We start from the raw sequence: 14,709 nt of genomic DNA on the forward strand, positions 1-14,709 counted from the left end.
GTGTGCTTGTCATGTTCCTTTCTTGTTACCGATGTTCAATGGTTTCAGACTGCGTTACCAGGACACTAGGGATGACTGGGTTTTCCACACTTCCAGTGCATGAACCAAAATTCAGGGAAGAGAAGTATCGAGATCACGGGCCAAGTATGCAACGAGCTACATGTTTACTAGAGGCAGGAAACATGGTGGCTCAGCACTTCACCTCCCCCTCCCACTCCGTCTCCGACCTCTCTGTCCTGGGTCTCCTCCATGGCCACAGCGAGCAGCACCGGAAATTGGAGGAACAGCACCTCATATTCCGTTTGGGGAGTCTGCATCCTGGGGGCATGAACATCGAATTCTCCCAATTTTGTTAGTCCTTGCTGTCTCCTCCCCTTCCTCAGTCCCCCTGCAGTCTCCTCCCATCCCCCAGCCTTCGGGCTCCTCCTCCTTTTTCCTTTCTTGTCCTCGCCCACCCCCGCCCCCGATCAGTCTGAAGAAGGGTTTCGGCCTGAAACGTTGCCTATTTCCTTCGCTCCATAGATGCTGCTGCACCCGCTGAGTTTCTCCAGCACTTGGATCTACCTCCGATTATTAAGGGCTTGGACACGCTAGAGGCAGGAAACATGTTCCCGATGTTGGGGGAGTCCAGAACCAGGGGCCACAGTTTAAGAATAAAGGAGCTAGGCCATTTAGAACGGAGATGAGGAAACACTTTTTTCACGCAGAGTGTTGTGAGTCTGTGGAATTCTCTGCCGCGGTGGAGGCCAGTTCTCTGGATATTTTCAAGAGAGAACTAGATAGGGCTCTTAAAGAGTCAGGGGATAGGGGGAGAAGGCAGGAACGGGGTACTGATTGGGGATGATCACATTGAATGGCGGTGCTGGCTCAAAGGGCCAAATGGCTTACTCCTGCACCTATTGTCTATGTTTCTATGACCTATCCGTGATCCCCAGAGTGCTGTTCAACCTCCTGAATACTTCCAACACTATTTTGTTTGTTCCGCCCAATATCAAAGTCAGGTGAACTGGGGTTGTGCAACATTTGATGAATTTTTAAACAAATTTAGAAAGCCAATTGTTGCCAGTTGCTTAACGTAGAGAGATACCACTCTGTTTATAATCAAAAACTATATATGTCAAATTGTTTCCTGTCCCCCCCACCCCCACATCAGTCTGTAGAATGGTCTCGACCCGAAACGTCACCTATTCCTTCGCTCCATAGATGCTGCCTCACCCGCTGAGTTTCTCCAGCATTTTTGTCTACCTTATATATGTCAAACCACTTTGAATTTTGGCCACTCCCTCACGTGGAAGGGGTCGACCTCCTTTCTCACCTGCTAAAGATCAGCTTGACACCTTGACGAGTGAAACTCCAGCATAATAAATTAATACTTCATTCATAAGTGATAGGAGAAAGATGAGGCCATTCGGCCCATCAAGTCTACTCCACCATTCAACCATGGCTATCTATCTCTCGCTCCTAACCCCATTCTCCTGCCTTCTCCCCATAACCCCTGACACCCGTACTAATCAAGAATCTATCTATCTCTGCCTTAAAAATATTCACTGGGATGGGAGATTTGGCGGTGCGACTCTCGTCAGCAGCGGCCTCTGCAGTCCGTCTGTCTTTTTATTATTATTGTCTCGTTTCTATGTAGTTTTTATTTATTTTTTTTGTCGGGGTATGTGTGTGGAGGGGAGGGGGTAACTTTAAAATCTTTCCCCTGCACGGGAGATCCGACCTTTTCTTGTCGAGTCTCCGTTGTCGTTGGGGCTGCAACGTGGAGCGGCCTCCAACAGGAACGACCTGGGGCTCCGGTTGCGGAGCTGGCGACTACTCACCGTCACGGGGCTGGCCGAGTCCGGAGCGGGTGGAGCGGTGGTGGAGCGCTGCTGCAACCCGACTCCCGGAGATTCGGAGGCTACAACCGCGGGTCTGGCGGACGGCAACACCGGAAGCCCGCGGGTCCCTGGTGGGAGGCCGCTTTTCGGGGCTTCCGCAGCGGCGACTTCTCCCGCCCGAGTTGTGGGGTTGAAGAGCACCTGGAGCGGGGACACTTACCATCGCCCCGCGCGACTTGGAATGGCCGCGGGACTTTGCGAGCGCACGCCGGGGCTCTAACACCAAGACCCGGTGCGCGACCTTGCATCACCCGGCGTGGCTTTAATGGCCGCGGGACAATCACCATCGCCAGCCGGGGGCTTTGACTTTGACATCGGGGGGGGGGGGGGGGGGGTGCAGGGGAGAGATAAGTTGTTTTGCCTTCCATCACAGCGACGTGATGAATGTATGTGTAACTGTGTTGTGTCTCAGGTCTTTTTCGTTTTGTAATGTATGGCTGCAGAAACGACATTTCGTTTGGACCTCAACGGGGTCCAAATGACAAATAAATTGTATTGTATTGATTGCAACCTTCATGTGGTCCGCCCTGTTACGACGAATGCAATCTACCTGACGTGCACAAGCAAATAAGATCAAATAGAACAAGTTGTCCTACAACTTTAGGCTGTGCATGCCATACGCAAGAAGAAGATCCACCGACTTGGCCTCCACAGCTTCCTGCGGCAATGAGTGCCACAGATTCACCACCGTTCATCTTGGAGGTATTTTACAAAGTATTTTGGGTGTGAGAATTTTACGGAGTTGAGATACTTACAAACAACCACATGGTCCTCACATTGGATTTTTATTGGATGTTATGGCAGTGCAAGTGTTAAAAGTAAGAAGAATTACATCCTGTGCACGGGCTTCAGTCCCAGGATGGCAAACCCCTTGGCCATGACAGCAGCAGTAGCTTCACACAGCAGCATCCGCCACATGTTCACCTTGACAACCTCACCTGAAAGTTAAAGAGCACCGATTTTAAATATTTAAATGCAACCTGGACATTATTACCAGTGTTAGAATACAATTGATAATGTTTGGGAGGGGGGCGGAGGGTTATTCATGTTATAGAAACATAGACATAGAAATTAGGTGCAGGAGTAGGCCATTCGGCCCTTCGAGCCTCCACCGCCATTCAATATGATCATGGCTGATTATCCAACTCAGTATCCCATACCTGCCTTCTCTCCGTACCCCCTGATCCCCTTAGCCACAAGGGCCACATCTAACTCCCTCTTAAATATAGCCAATGAACTGGCCTCAACTACCCTCTGTGGCAGAGAGTTCCAGAGATTCACCACTCTCTGTGTGAAAAAAGTTCTTCTCATCTCGGTTTTAAAGGATTTCCCCTTTATCCTTAAGCTGTGACCCCTTGTCCTGGACTAAATATGCACTAAATATTAGTCACGTTATTCCCTTAATCATTTGTTGTCTTTCCACTAACTGGTTACCACGCAACCAAAGTATTTCACTGTACCTCGGTCGGTGCATGTGACAATCAACTAAACCAAATGTTGCTGGAATCTAAAATTAGGTGAATGAAACCATGCTCCCCAAGTTATTGTGGTAGAAGGAATTGTCCAGGCACCAGTCAATCTACCACCAACCAGCAAGTCTGAAGAAGGGTCTTGACCTGCAACATCACCCATTCCTTCTATCCAGAGATGCTGCCTGTCCCGCTGAGTTACTCCGGCATTTTGTGTCTACCTTCACCAGTTGCTGGTCTTTGGCCTCCCAGAGAACGATTGCATGGTTCAAGCTGTAAGCAAGGCTTCCACTGGGCAGGCGACCAGCTATGCTCCCCAAATGACTTTAGCAAGGGGATCAGGTAACCACCCAAAGGGTTAAAGCTGGGCTGGAATGGTGAGAGATTTCTTTGGAATTCGAAAGCAATTGGTTATCGAAAATAATATTGACAATGTTGTAAAAACGCTCCTCTTCCAGTAGTTGTTCAATTTTTCCACACAGAGAGTGGTGAGTTTGTGGAAATCTCTGCCTCGGCGGAGGCCGGTTTTCTGGATGCTTTCAAGAGGGAGCTAGATCTGGCTCTTAAAAATAGCGGAGTCAGGGGATATGAGGAGAAGGCAGGAAGGGAGTACTGATTGGGGATGATCAGCCCCATGATCATAGTGAATGGTGGTGCTGGCTGGAAGGGCCGAAAGGCCTGCTCCTGCAACAATGGTCTATTACAGTGGAACCAATTATCTGGCAACATAATTCCCAGAATCAGCAATCTCAGGCAGTCGATGCTGGCCGGATAGGATTCCCAACATTCCACGGATTGCTGAGAGACAGGAGCAGAGGCTGAAAGTCCATGTGTGTTGGGAAGCCATTTAAACAATGGCAAGGTCATAGCTCTGCCATTTTAGTTTAGAGATAGAAACATAGAAACATAGAAAATAGGTGCAGGAGTAGGCCATTCGGCACTTCGAGCCTGCACCGCCATTCAATATGATCATGGCTGATCATCCAACTCAGTATCCCGTACCTGCCTTCTCTACATACCCCCTGATCCCTTTAGCCACAAGGGCCACATCTAACTCCCTCTTAAATATAGCCAATGAACTGTGGCCTCAACTACCTTCTGTGGCAGAGAATTCCAGAGATTCACCACTCTCTGTGTGAAAAAAGTTTTCCTCATCTCGGTCCTAAAAGATTTCCCCCTTATCCTTAAACTGTGACACCTTGTTCTGGACTTCCCCAACATCGGGAACAATCTTCCTGCATCTAGCCTGTCCAACCCCTTAAGAATTTTGTAAGTTTCTATAAGATCCCCCCTCAATCTTCTAAATTCTAGCGCGTACAAACCGAGTCTATCCAGTCTTTCTTCATATGAAAGTCCTGACATCCCAGGAATCAGTCTGGTGAACCTTCTCTGTACTCCCTCTATGACAAGAATGTCTTTCCTCAGATTAGGAGACCAAAACTGTATGCAATACTCCAGGTGTGGTCTCACCAAGACCCTGTACAACTGCAGTAGAACCTCCCTGCTCCTATACTCAAATCCTTTTGCTATGAATGCTAACAAACCATTCGCCTTCTTCACTGCCTGCTGCACCTGAATGCCTTCTTTCAATGACTGGCGTATCATGACACCCAGGTCTCGTTGCATCTCCCCCTTTCCTAATCGGCCACCATTCAGATAATAATCTACTTTCCTGTTTTTGGCACCAAAGTGGATAACCTCACATTTATCCACATTATACTGCATCTGCCATGCATTTGCCCACTCACCCAACCTATCCAAGTCAACTTGCATACAGCGCAGAAACAGGCCCTTCGGCCCACTGAGTCTGCACAGACCAGCAATCCCCGCACATGAACACTACCCTACACACACTCTAGGGACAATTTTACGTTCGTGCCAATTAACCTACAAACCTGTACGTCTTTGGAGTGTGGGAGGAGACCAAAGATCTCGGAGAAAACCCACGGCAGGGGGGAACGTGCAAACTCCGTGCAGACAGCACCTGTAGTCTGGTTGGAACCCGGGTCTCTGGCGCTGCAAGGTAGCAACTCTACTGCTGCGCCACCGTCCCGCCCATTCTTCAAGCAGATCAGTTCTAATGACTGTGACACAATCCCACAGCCACAATAAACAAGCCACAGTCTTTGTTTCAAAATAAATCTTAAAACCTCACAACTTCAAACATTTTTCTCCCTTTTATCTTTTGAGTTTAGTGCCTTTGCAGTCCATATTCAATACTAAAGTTGGTGTATAAAGCATCCCCTCCCCTATCCCAGCAATGCACTAGTCTACTAATGTACACAAGAGCAGTAATGTACTAATGTATAGGAACGGGCCCTTCAGTCCATAAGGTGCAGGAAGGAACCGCAGGTGCTGGTTTCAACCAAAGATAGACACAAAATGCTGGAGTAACTCCCGCGGGACAGGCAGCATCTCTGGTGAGAAGGAATGGGTGACGTTTCGAGTCGAGACCCTTCTTCAACAGAACTGATCTCTGATGAAAAGTGACCTTTTAATGATTTTGACTATATGAAAGGTGTGTCGCAAAAGTGCTTGTTCAGCAATTTGAAAGGCATTTTGTTGTATTAATTGGTATTAACCACAATCAAAATAAACTAAAAAAAATGACAACATAGACAATAGGTGCAGGAGTAGGCCATTCGGCCCTTCGAGCCAGCACCGCCATTCAATGTGATCATGGCTGATCATCCACAATCAGTACCCCGTTCCTGCATAGAATCAAAGGGTGTGCAGAATGCTGCAGGAAGGAACTGTAGATGCTGGTTTAAACCGAAGATCGACACAAAATGCTGGAGTAGGCAGCATCTCTGGAGAGAAAAGGAATAGGTGACATTTTGGGTCGAGACCCTTTTTCAGAAGAAGAGCCTCGACCCAAAACGTCACCTTTAGTTTAGTTTAGTTTTTAGTTAAGCCGACTCCTATTCACCTTTAAAGGAATCACCTATTCTTTTTCTCCAGAGACACTGTCTGACCCGCTGAGTTTCTCCAGCGTTTTCCGGAGATCTTCCGGATGGCGGGACTGTCATATGCTGAGAGAATGGAGCAGCTGGGCTTGGACACTGGAGTTTAGAAGGATGAGAGGCTATCTCATTGAAACATATAAGATTGTTAAGGGCTTGGACACGCTAGAGGCAGGAAACATGTTCCCAATGTTGGGGGAGTCCTGAACCAGGGGCCACAGTTTAAGAATAAGGGGTAAGCCATTTAGAACGGAGACGAGGAAACACTTTTTCTCACAGAGAGTGGTGAGTCTGTGGAATTCTCTGCCTCAGAGGGCGGTGGAGGCAGGTTCTCTGGATGCTTTCAAGAGAGAGCTAGATGGGGCTCTTAAAAATAGCGGAGTCAGGGGATATGGAGAGAATGCAGGAACGGGGTACTGATTGGGGATGATCAGCCATGATCGCATTGAATGGCGGTGCTGGCTCGAAGGGCCAAATGGCCTACTCCTGCCTATTGTCTATTGTCAATTGTCTTTGTGTGCAGAATACTGTTTGACTCACCCGTCTGTCTGTCCTTCTCCACACAATAACAACTGTCGTAGAACTCTGTGAAGGTTGTGGCCAGTTCAAAGAGGTAGTCACAAAGGGTGTGCAGGTAGAGGTCGTCCAGTATTTTGTGCAGGATCTCTGCGAATCGCAGGACGCATTTCCCCAGCTTCCACTCTTTGTCGTGAGTCAGCAGCATGGTTGTTTCCGCAGCCGCTCGCTGCAGAGTCGCATCGTCGATCTTTGCAAGCCGAGTTATGGACCTGCAAGGAAATCGAGAGTGATTGAAAGATGCAGAATGGAAACAGGCCCTTCGGCCCACCGAGTCCACGCTGGCCAGAGATCACCCTTTAACACTGGTCGCATGTTATCCCAGGTAGACAAAAGTGCTGGTGAAACTCAGCGGGTGCGGCAGCATCTATCGCAGTCGCTGCCTCAAAAAGGCTGGCAGTATCACCAAGGACCCACACCATCTTGGCCACACACTCATCTCCCTGCTACCTTCAGGTAGAAGGTACAGGAGCCTGAAGACTGCAACGATCAGGTTCAGGAATAGCTACTTCCCCACAGCCATCAGGCTATTAAACCAGGCTCAGACAAAACTCTGATTATTAATAACCCATTATCTGTTATTTGCACTTTATCAGTTTATTTATTCATGTGTGTATATATTTATATAATGGTATATGGACACACTGATCTGTTTTGTATTCATGCCTACTATGTTCTGTTGGGCTGAAGCAAAGCAAGAATTTCATTGTCCTATACAGGGACACATGACAATAAACTCTCTTGAATCTTGAATCGATGGAGCGAAGGAAATAGGCAACGTTTCGGGCCGAAACGTCGCCTATTTCCTTCGCTCCATAGATGCTGCCTCACGCGCTGAGTTTCTCCAGCATTTTTTTCTATCTTCGATTTTCCAACATGTGCAGTTCCTTCTTAAACATCATACGTTATCTCACTTTTGCATCCACTCCCTGCACATTAGGGGGCAATTTAGAATGAATTAATGTTTATTGGCCAAGTATTCACATGGAAGGAATTTGCCTTGGTGCTCCGCCCGCAAGTGACAACATGACATACAGTGACAGTTAAGAATGACACATAAAACATTAAACATTAATAATAAAACATTATCGATTAAACATGTGAATTAAATAAAATACCAGAGCAAAAGAAGGCTACAGGTTTTTGGTTATTGAGTAGAGCTACTACTCGTGGAAAAAAGCTGTTTTTATGTCTGGCTGTGGCAGCTTTGACAGTCCGGAGTCGCCTTCCAGAAGGAAGTGATTCAAAGAGTTTGTGGCCAGGGTGAGAGGGGTCAGATATATCTTACCCACTCACTTCCTGGCCCTTGCAGTGTACAGGCCAATTAACCTAATAATTAACTTTTCCTCTCACGTGCCAAAGGCGTGCGTGTGGGACGTGGGAGGAAACCCAAGCCTGTTCCTTCCCGATATGTAATCTGACAAGTTTCATATCCGTTATCGTAATCTGTCTTCTGTGCACCAACCATCAACAGCTACCTGCATTTTAGCTGAGTGATTTAAAAAGACCCTAAAAACAGGAGTCAAAGACATCGATATCTCCATGACTTATACTTAAGGGCCTGTCCCACTTTCACGACCTAATTCACGCCCTTTTTTACTCGTGGACATTTTTCACCATGTTGAATAAATGCCCCGACCTGCTTGATGCCACGAGTACCTACGACTAGCATCACGACCTGCTACGACCTACCCACGACCTCCTACGACCATGCTGCGAACATGAGTCAAGGGTAAACTTGGCAGAGGTCGTGAATTAGGTTGTGGAAGTGGGACAGGCCCTTTAGAAGGTAAATTTGGTATCAGCAGTACAATTCTTCAGTTTGAAGAAGGGTCTCGACCCGAAACGTCCCCATTCCTTCTCTCCTGAGATGCTGTCTCACCCGCTGAGTTACTCCAGCATTTTGTGTCTATCTTCGCAGCTATAATTGTACTTCCTGCTGAGATATAGTTAAGAGACTGGGACTATCTCTGATAGAGCTGGTAAAACTACAAGAGTTTTTTAATTATTTTGTTAATTTGATAGTTTAACAAGAAAAATATTTTCTCTGGACCTTTTTATTCTTCTTGCGTATGGCGTGCACAGCCTAAAGTTGTTGGGAAACTTGTTCTATTTGATCTAATTTTATTGTGCACGCCGGGTCGATTGCATTCGTCGAAACAGGGCGGACCACATGAAGGTTGCAATATCCCGCCCCTCTCACGACCTGAAATGTCACCTATTGAGTCTGAAACAGGGCAGGGACCTGACGTGAAATGTCACCTGTCCATTCTCTCCCCAGATGCTGCCTGACCCGCTGAGTTCCTCCAGCACTCTGTATTTTACTCAAGATTCCAGCAACTGCAGTTCCTAGTGTCTCAATTCCCTCTGGTTGACAGGTTAGTAAAATTATCACTGCATTGGACAACAGCAAATCTAAAGCCCTCATTAACGAACCAAGCAGCCAGAATAGTCAGCTAAATCGTACTTAGGTTTTAAAAGACAATAAACAGGATAAAACAATATTAGGGTTCTTATAAAAGTTGACAGCAAGCCAGCATGGACTTTTTAGATAGCAAGAATTACATGAAAGCGGGGAGAACTTAGGAAGTTCAGGAATAAGGAACAATACAGCACAGGAATAAGCCCTTTGGCCCACATTGTCTATGGCAAACACAAGGCCATAACTGATAGGAGCAGAATTAGACTATTCGGACCATCAAATCTACACCACCATTCAATCATGGCTGATGTAGTAAGTAAGTAAGTAAGTAAGTTTATTGGCCAAGTATTCACATACAAGGAATTTGCCTTGGTGCTCCGCCCACGAGTAACAACATGACATACAGTGACAGTTACGAATGACTCAGAAAACACTAAACATTAATAATTATAAAACATTAATGATAAAACACCATTGATCAAGCATGTGAACCAACAAAATACCAGATCATCTATCTCTCCCTCCTAACCCCATTCTCCTGTCCTTTCCCCATAAACCCTGACACCCGTTCTAATCAAGAATCTACCTATTTCTGCCATAAAATAAATATTGCCTCGGCCTCCACAGCCGTCTGTGGCAATGAATTCCACTGATTCAACACCCTCTGACTAAAGAAATTCCTCATCTCCTTTCCAAAGGCACATCCTTTAATGTTGACCAAGTTCATAAATACAACTTCAAGACAAAGCTAGATAAATAACTGAAGTAGGCAATATTCAGGGGATTACGGTATGACTACTTTAGCAAAGTGTAATACCTAAATATGGAGTTCTAATGTCTAATGGAGAATAACTTATGTGGTGCAATGGGACCCTCTAGCTGTAGAACACAATTATTGCAGTCAGACAATATTTCATGTTCAGAGTTAAGGGGCTGTCCCACTGTACGAGTCCATTCAAAGAGTTCTCCCGAGTTTGCCCTGATTCGAACTCGGAGATTTATGGTAATGGCCGTCCTTAGGTACTCGGGGCTCTCGTGGACATTTTTCAACATGTTGAAAAATCTTCCCGAGTCTTCCCGAGCTTCCCGCGTTTCCCGAGTACCTGCCATTAGCGTTACGAGCCGCTAAGAGACGTCCCCGAGCTCCGACGTACCCGCTACGTACATTCTATGTGCTTACCACGTTTGATTTTTTTTTTAACTCGGGAGAGCTCTTGGATGAACTCGTACCGTGGGGCAGGCCCATTACAAGGTGGTCTAAGATTGGGTGAATCCTATTAGTCCGATAGCATTAATTTATTTTCTATTTACGTTCAAATAGAATAGATTATAAAAGGTAATATTTAAGAAAAGAATTGTTTAACAAAGAACTGCAGATGCTGGAAAAATCGAAGGTAGACAAAAAAGCTGGAGGAACTCAGCATGTGAGGCAGCATCTATCGAGCGAAGGAATAGGTGACGTTTCGGGTCGAGACCCGAATCTTTGCCTATTCCTTCGCTCCATAGATGCTCCCTCACCCGCTGAGTTTCTCCAGACAATAGACAAGAAGTAGTTGGTATCAATATGCATTGAGGCAATTGAAAAGGGTGATGCCAAGTTGAACTAATCTCCTCTGCCTGCACGTGATCTGTATCCCTCCAATCCCTGCATATCCAAAAGCCTTTTAAATGCCCACTATTTTATCTGCACCCACCACCACCAAAAGGTGCACATTCCAGGTACCTATCACTCTATGTGTAAAATATAACTTACCCTGTACACCTCTTTAAATGTTGCCTGTCTCACCTAAAAGCTATGACCTCTAGTTGCAATGTTGTGTTAGACAGCAACCTTTCCCTGAGAAACACATGGATTTTATCTTGTTTTTCCTGCCCCAGAAGCACTGTGATTTTAACAGTGCCAGGAACTTCTAACAGTTTGCTAACAAGGACATATTGTTGTAATACGAGACTGTATAAAAACACAACTGCTATTTCATTGGATTGCTTCACGCAATGGGCATTTAAACAAAGTGAGGACCTAGACTAACATGCTTGCAACCATTACAAATGGGTCACTCCCCCTTCTCCCTTCTCCCATCAGGCAAGAGGCACAGAAGTTTAAAAACGCACACCTCCAGATTCGGGGACGGTTCAGGGTCTGTCCCACTTGGGCGTCAATTGCGCGCCACGCAGATGGCACCACGCACTCATCGCGTCTGCGGCACGAAGCGCATGTCACGACGCGTAAATGATGTCGCGTAAATTACGCGCAAATGACGCCCAAGCGGGACAGGCCCTTTCCTTCCCAGCTGTCATGAAGCAACTGAACCGTCCTCTCACCAACTAGAGTGCGGTCCTGACCTCATTGGAGACCGTTGAACTATATCTTGCACTAAATGTTGCACCCTTTATTCTGTATCAGTGCACTGCGGACAGCTTGATTGTAATCATGAATAGTCTTTTCTTTGACCGGATAGCAAGACAGAAAAGCATTTCACTGTACCTTCGTACACGTGACAATAATAAACAAAGCTAAATGAAACTGATTCCTATAAGGGGCAAGTTTTCCCCAAAGGGGCCGCACCTGATTCTGGTGAGGGCGTACAGTAAATAGGCGGCAGTGTTCCCCCGATCATCCAGCATCTTGTCGAAGGAAAAGACATAATCATTGGTCCTGTTGTGTGAAAGGTCAGCGTACTTAATGCACCCAAATGCCACCGCCTCTTTCGCGGCGTTCAGCTCCTCAGGGGTCAAAACCTAGGAACGGACATTAAAAACAAAAATATTTCAAATTGCAGTCTTGGTAAGAGCAGCAGGAAACATTTTTATTACATAGCAAAACCACATAAGATGATGGAGACATTGTGGTCAGTTCTTAAAAAGATGTGTAGGAAGGGACTGCAGATGCTGGTTTAATTCATTCTCTCCATGCCCACAGCTAACAATGGCCCGTTTCCTTTATCATTGTTACTCTTTTGCATATCTTTATTTCACTTGTTCTATATCTCTCTCTACATCACCGTCTATATTTCTCGTTTCCCTCTCCCCTGACTCTCAAGTCTGAAGAAGGGTCTTGCCCCGAAACATCACCTATTCCTTTTCTCCAGAGATGCTGCCGGACCCGGCTTTCTGTGTCTATCTTCATAAATACAATACAATACAATACAATACAAATTTATTATCATTTGAGCCCCAGTGAGACTCAAACGAAATGTTGTTTCCACAGCCATACAAACAAAGACACTGTCTTACAGACATACACATAATTAAATCCACACAAACATCCATCACAGTGAAGCCACTGTGATGGAAGGCAAGTCTTTTCTCTCCCCTGTTCTCCGTGTCTCTCCCGATGTTCAAGCCCCAGGCGGGCGATGATGAGTCCCACGGCCATTTTAGGCCGCGCGGGGCGATTTACGGCCCCGCTCCCGGTCTGAAGTCCAAGGTTGGAACCCCCACGGGCGATGGTGAGTCCCACGGCCATGAAGCCGTGCCGGGTGATGTACGGTCCCGGTCCGGGTTGTTCCAACCCCGTGACACCGGCTGGAGAAGTCGCGTTGCGGGAGCTCCGGGAAGCGGTCTCTCTCTCTCCTCCCAGACCCGTGAGCTCCCGATGTCCCAGTCCACCGGACCTGCGGCTGCGTTGCTGGAGCCTCCGAGCCCCAGGAGTCGAGTCGCAGCAGCGAGTCACCACCGCTCCCCACGCTCCGAGGCCGGCCAGCCCCACGATGGTGAGTCCGCAGCTCCGCAGCTCCGCAGTCTCCCGAGCCCCCGGGTCGTTCAGGCTGGAGGTCGCTCCACGGTGCTAGGCCCCAACGACAGCCGAGACCCGACAGGGAAAAAGTCGGGTCTCCCGGACAGGGAAGAGATTTAAACAGTTTCCCCCTCCGCCCCCCCCCCCTGCCCCCCACATTTACACATTTAAAAATACTATTAAAAAACACCAAACACTACATTTAACTAGACAAAAAATAAAAAAAAGACAGGCAGGCTGTAGGGGCCGCTGCAACGGGTGAGTCGCGCCGCCAATATAAAAAGACAGTGCTGGAGCAGGTCGGACAGCATCTCTCCATTTTAACTCCCCCTCCCATTCCCACACTGACCTTTCCGTCCTGAGCCTCCTCCACTGTCAGAGTGAGGCCACACGCAAATTGGAGGAACAGCACCTCATATTTCACTTGGGCAGCTTCCAACCCAGCGGTACGAATATTGATCTCTTTAATTTCAAGCAACGTTTGCATATCCTCTATTTCCGTTCTTCCTCCAGCCTAGTCATATCCCCTCATTATCACCTCCTCCATGAGCAACAACAGACCATTGTGGGCTCCGCATTTCCTTGGCCATCGGTGCCGGCTGTGATTTGTTCCGATGGGGACAGAAATGGGGAAAATGCAATGGAATCCTTACAGGAAGTATAATCAAGAGAAGCATGAGTTTGGAAGTTTGAAGCAGATACTAGTCTACCTCTGAAATAGTGACGTTGGAGAAAGAGAAAGCATGTGGACCAGGTGAGGCCATGAGAAAGCTCGCAACGATTACCTTTCCCCCCCCCCCCAGTTTTTGTAAATCAAGATTCAAGAGAGTTTATTGTCATGTGTTCCAGATAGGACAATGAAATTCTTGCTTTGCTTCAGCACAACAGAACATAGTAGGCATGACTACAGAACAGATCAGTGTGTCCATATACCATTGTATAAATATACACACACATGAATGAATAAAACAGATAAAGTTCAAATAAACAGATAATGCGCTATTAATGTTCAGAGTTTTGTTTGAGTTGAGTTCAATAGCCTGATGGCTGTGGGGGAGTAGCTATTTCTGAACCTGGACGTTGCAGTCTTCAGGCTCCTGTACCTTTTACCTGTAGGTAGCAGGGAGATGAGTGCGTGGCCAGGATGGTGTGGGTCTTTGATGATGTTGCCAGCCTTTTTGAGGCAGCGACTGCGATAGATCCCTTCGATGGTAGGGAGGTCAGAGCCGATGATGGACTGGGCAGTGTTTACTACTTTTTGTAGCCCAAAGCTTGGGGGCAGTGTTAGCTGTGTGGAGGATGCTAGGAGGCTGCAAGGTGACTTGGATAGGCTGGGTGAGGGGGCAAATGCATGGCAGATGCAGTATAATGTGGATAAATGTGAGGTTATCCACTTTGGGGAAAGTAGACTATTATCTGAATGGTGGCCGATTAGGAAAGGGGGAGATGCAATGAGACCTGGGTGTCATGGTACACCAGTCATTAAAAGTAGGCATGCATGTGCAGCAGGCAGTGAAGAAGGCGAATGGTATGTTAGCATTCATTGCAAAAGGATTTGAGTATAGGAGCAGGGAGGTTCTACTGCAGTTGTACAGGGTCTTGGTGAGACCACACCTAGAGTATTGCGTACAGTTTTGGTCTCCTAATCTGAGGAAGGACA

At 47.0% G+C, this 14,709-nt stretch overlaps 1 protein-coding gene across 1 annotated transcript in view; it reads right to left on the reverse strand.

Annotated features, from left to right (window-relative positions):
- Positions 1-2,651: 2,651 nt before the first annotated feature.
- rars1 (arginyl-tRNA synthetase 1) overlaps positions 2,652-14,709 on the reverse strand; it is a 44,518-nt gene continuing 32,460 nt past the window's right edge. Inside the window, exons 13-15 of the mRNA XM_055643335.1 lie at positions 11,880-12,052; positions 6,856-7,103; positions 2,652-2,821 (exon numbers count right to left, since the gene is read on the reverse strand). Coding sequence (XP_055499310.1) covers positions 2,712-2,821; positions 6,856-7,103; positions 11,880-12,052 — 531 coding nt within the window. The 3' untranslated portion in view covers positions 2,652-2,711. The remainder of the gene's footprint in view (positions 2,822-6,855; positions 7,104-11,879; positions 12,053-14,709) is intronic.

This window comes from Leucoraja erinacea, chromosome 11 (assembly GCF_028641065.1).
Source record: "Leucoraja erinacea ecotype New England chromosome 11, Leri_hhj_1, whole genome shotgun sequence".
In the NCBI taxonomy this organism is placed as follows: Eukaryota; Metazoa; Chordata; class Chondrichthyes; order Rajiformes; family Rajidae; genus Leucoraja; species Leucoraja erinaceus.